The sequence below is a fragment of the Etheostoma spectabile genome, chromosome 24, assembly GCF_008692095.1.
Source record: "Etheostoma spectabile isolate EspeVRDwgs_2016 chromosome 24, UIUC_Espe_1.0, whole genome shotgun sequence".
Taxonomy (NCBI): Eukaryota; Metazoa; Chordata; class Actinopteri; order Perciformes; family Percidae; genus Etheostoma; species Etheostoma spectabile.
Window position 1 is genome coordinate 142256 of NC_045756.1, and position 808 is coordinate 143063.

An 808-nucleotide genomic window follows, 5' to 3' on the forward strand; every position below is an offset into this window, starting at 1 on the left:
ATTCCTCAGTAAAGCGGAGAAAGTAATAACTCCTGCTTGACAAAACAATTCACTTGCACCATTGCACTGACTATTAGAGTCAGACAAAGTCTCCTCTTGTCCCGTAGACTGACCAAAAGATAAACAAGTACAGGTTTATATAGCTTCTCTTGAGGAGCTTTTAAAAAACCAAAAAGTCCACACAGCAAATCAACGACATCCTTTCTACGTCTGTTTATCTTTTGGTTGATTCAGACATTTATCAGCATCACACCACTCACTAAAGCATAAGATAAGATTGTTAGATTATGATCAAAGTAACGCACTATTTATCTATTTATAATTCTGCTCCTGCAGCCGTCCCTGCCGAGCAGCTGCAGCTGGTCGGGGAGCTGCTGAAGGAGCTCTCCCAGGGCCAGGCGGGGGACCGGGGACCCGAGGACCGACGGGGGACTCTGCTGGAGCTGCTGAAAGTGGCCCGAGAGGACAGCCTGGTGGTGTGGGAGGAACACTTCAAGACAATGCTGCTGCTACTGCTGGAGACGCTGGGGGACAAAGACGTAAGGACCGTGCTCTGTAAAACTCTTTGGGACCACCAGTCATGATGCAAAAAAGAGCAATGAGAATCATTCACAACGCCGGATTTCGGAATCATACAAATTCATTATTTCCAAAGTCTAAATTGCTAAAATACCATGATTTAATTGAATATCAAATTGCAGTATTCACGTTCAAAGTAAGAAAGAGCCTATTGCCTGGGAATATACAGAAGATGTTCTCTGAGAGGGAGGGAGGGGACGAGTTAAGACTAATAGATGGAGAACATCAA

At 44.7% G+C, this 808-nt stretch overlaps 1 protein-coding gene across 1 annotated transcript in view; it reads left to right on the top strand.

The window, feature by feature from the left end:
- The window catches only part of LOC116673800 (CLIP-associating protein 1), a gene marked incomplete in the record, with an annotated part of 89945 nt that overhangs the window by 82624 nt on the left and 6513 nt on the right, over positions 1–808 (top strand). Inside the window, 1 exon segment of the mRNA XM_032506069.1 lies at positions 337–539. Coding sequence (XP_032361960.1) covers positions 337–539 — 203 coding nt within the window.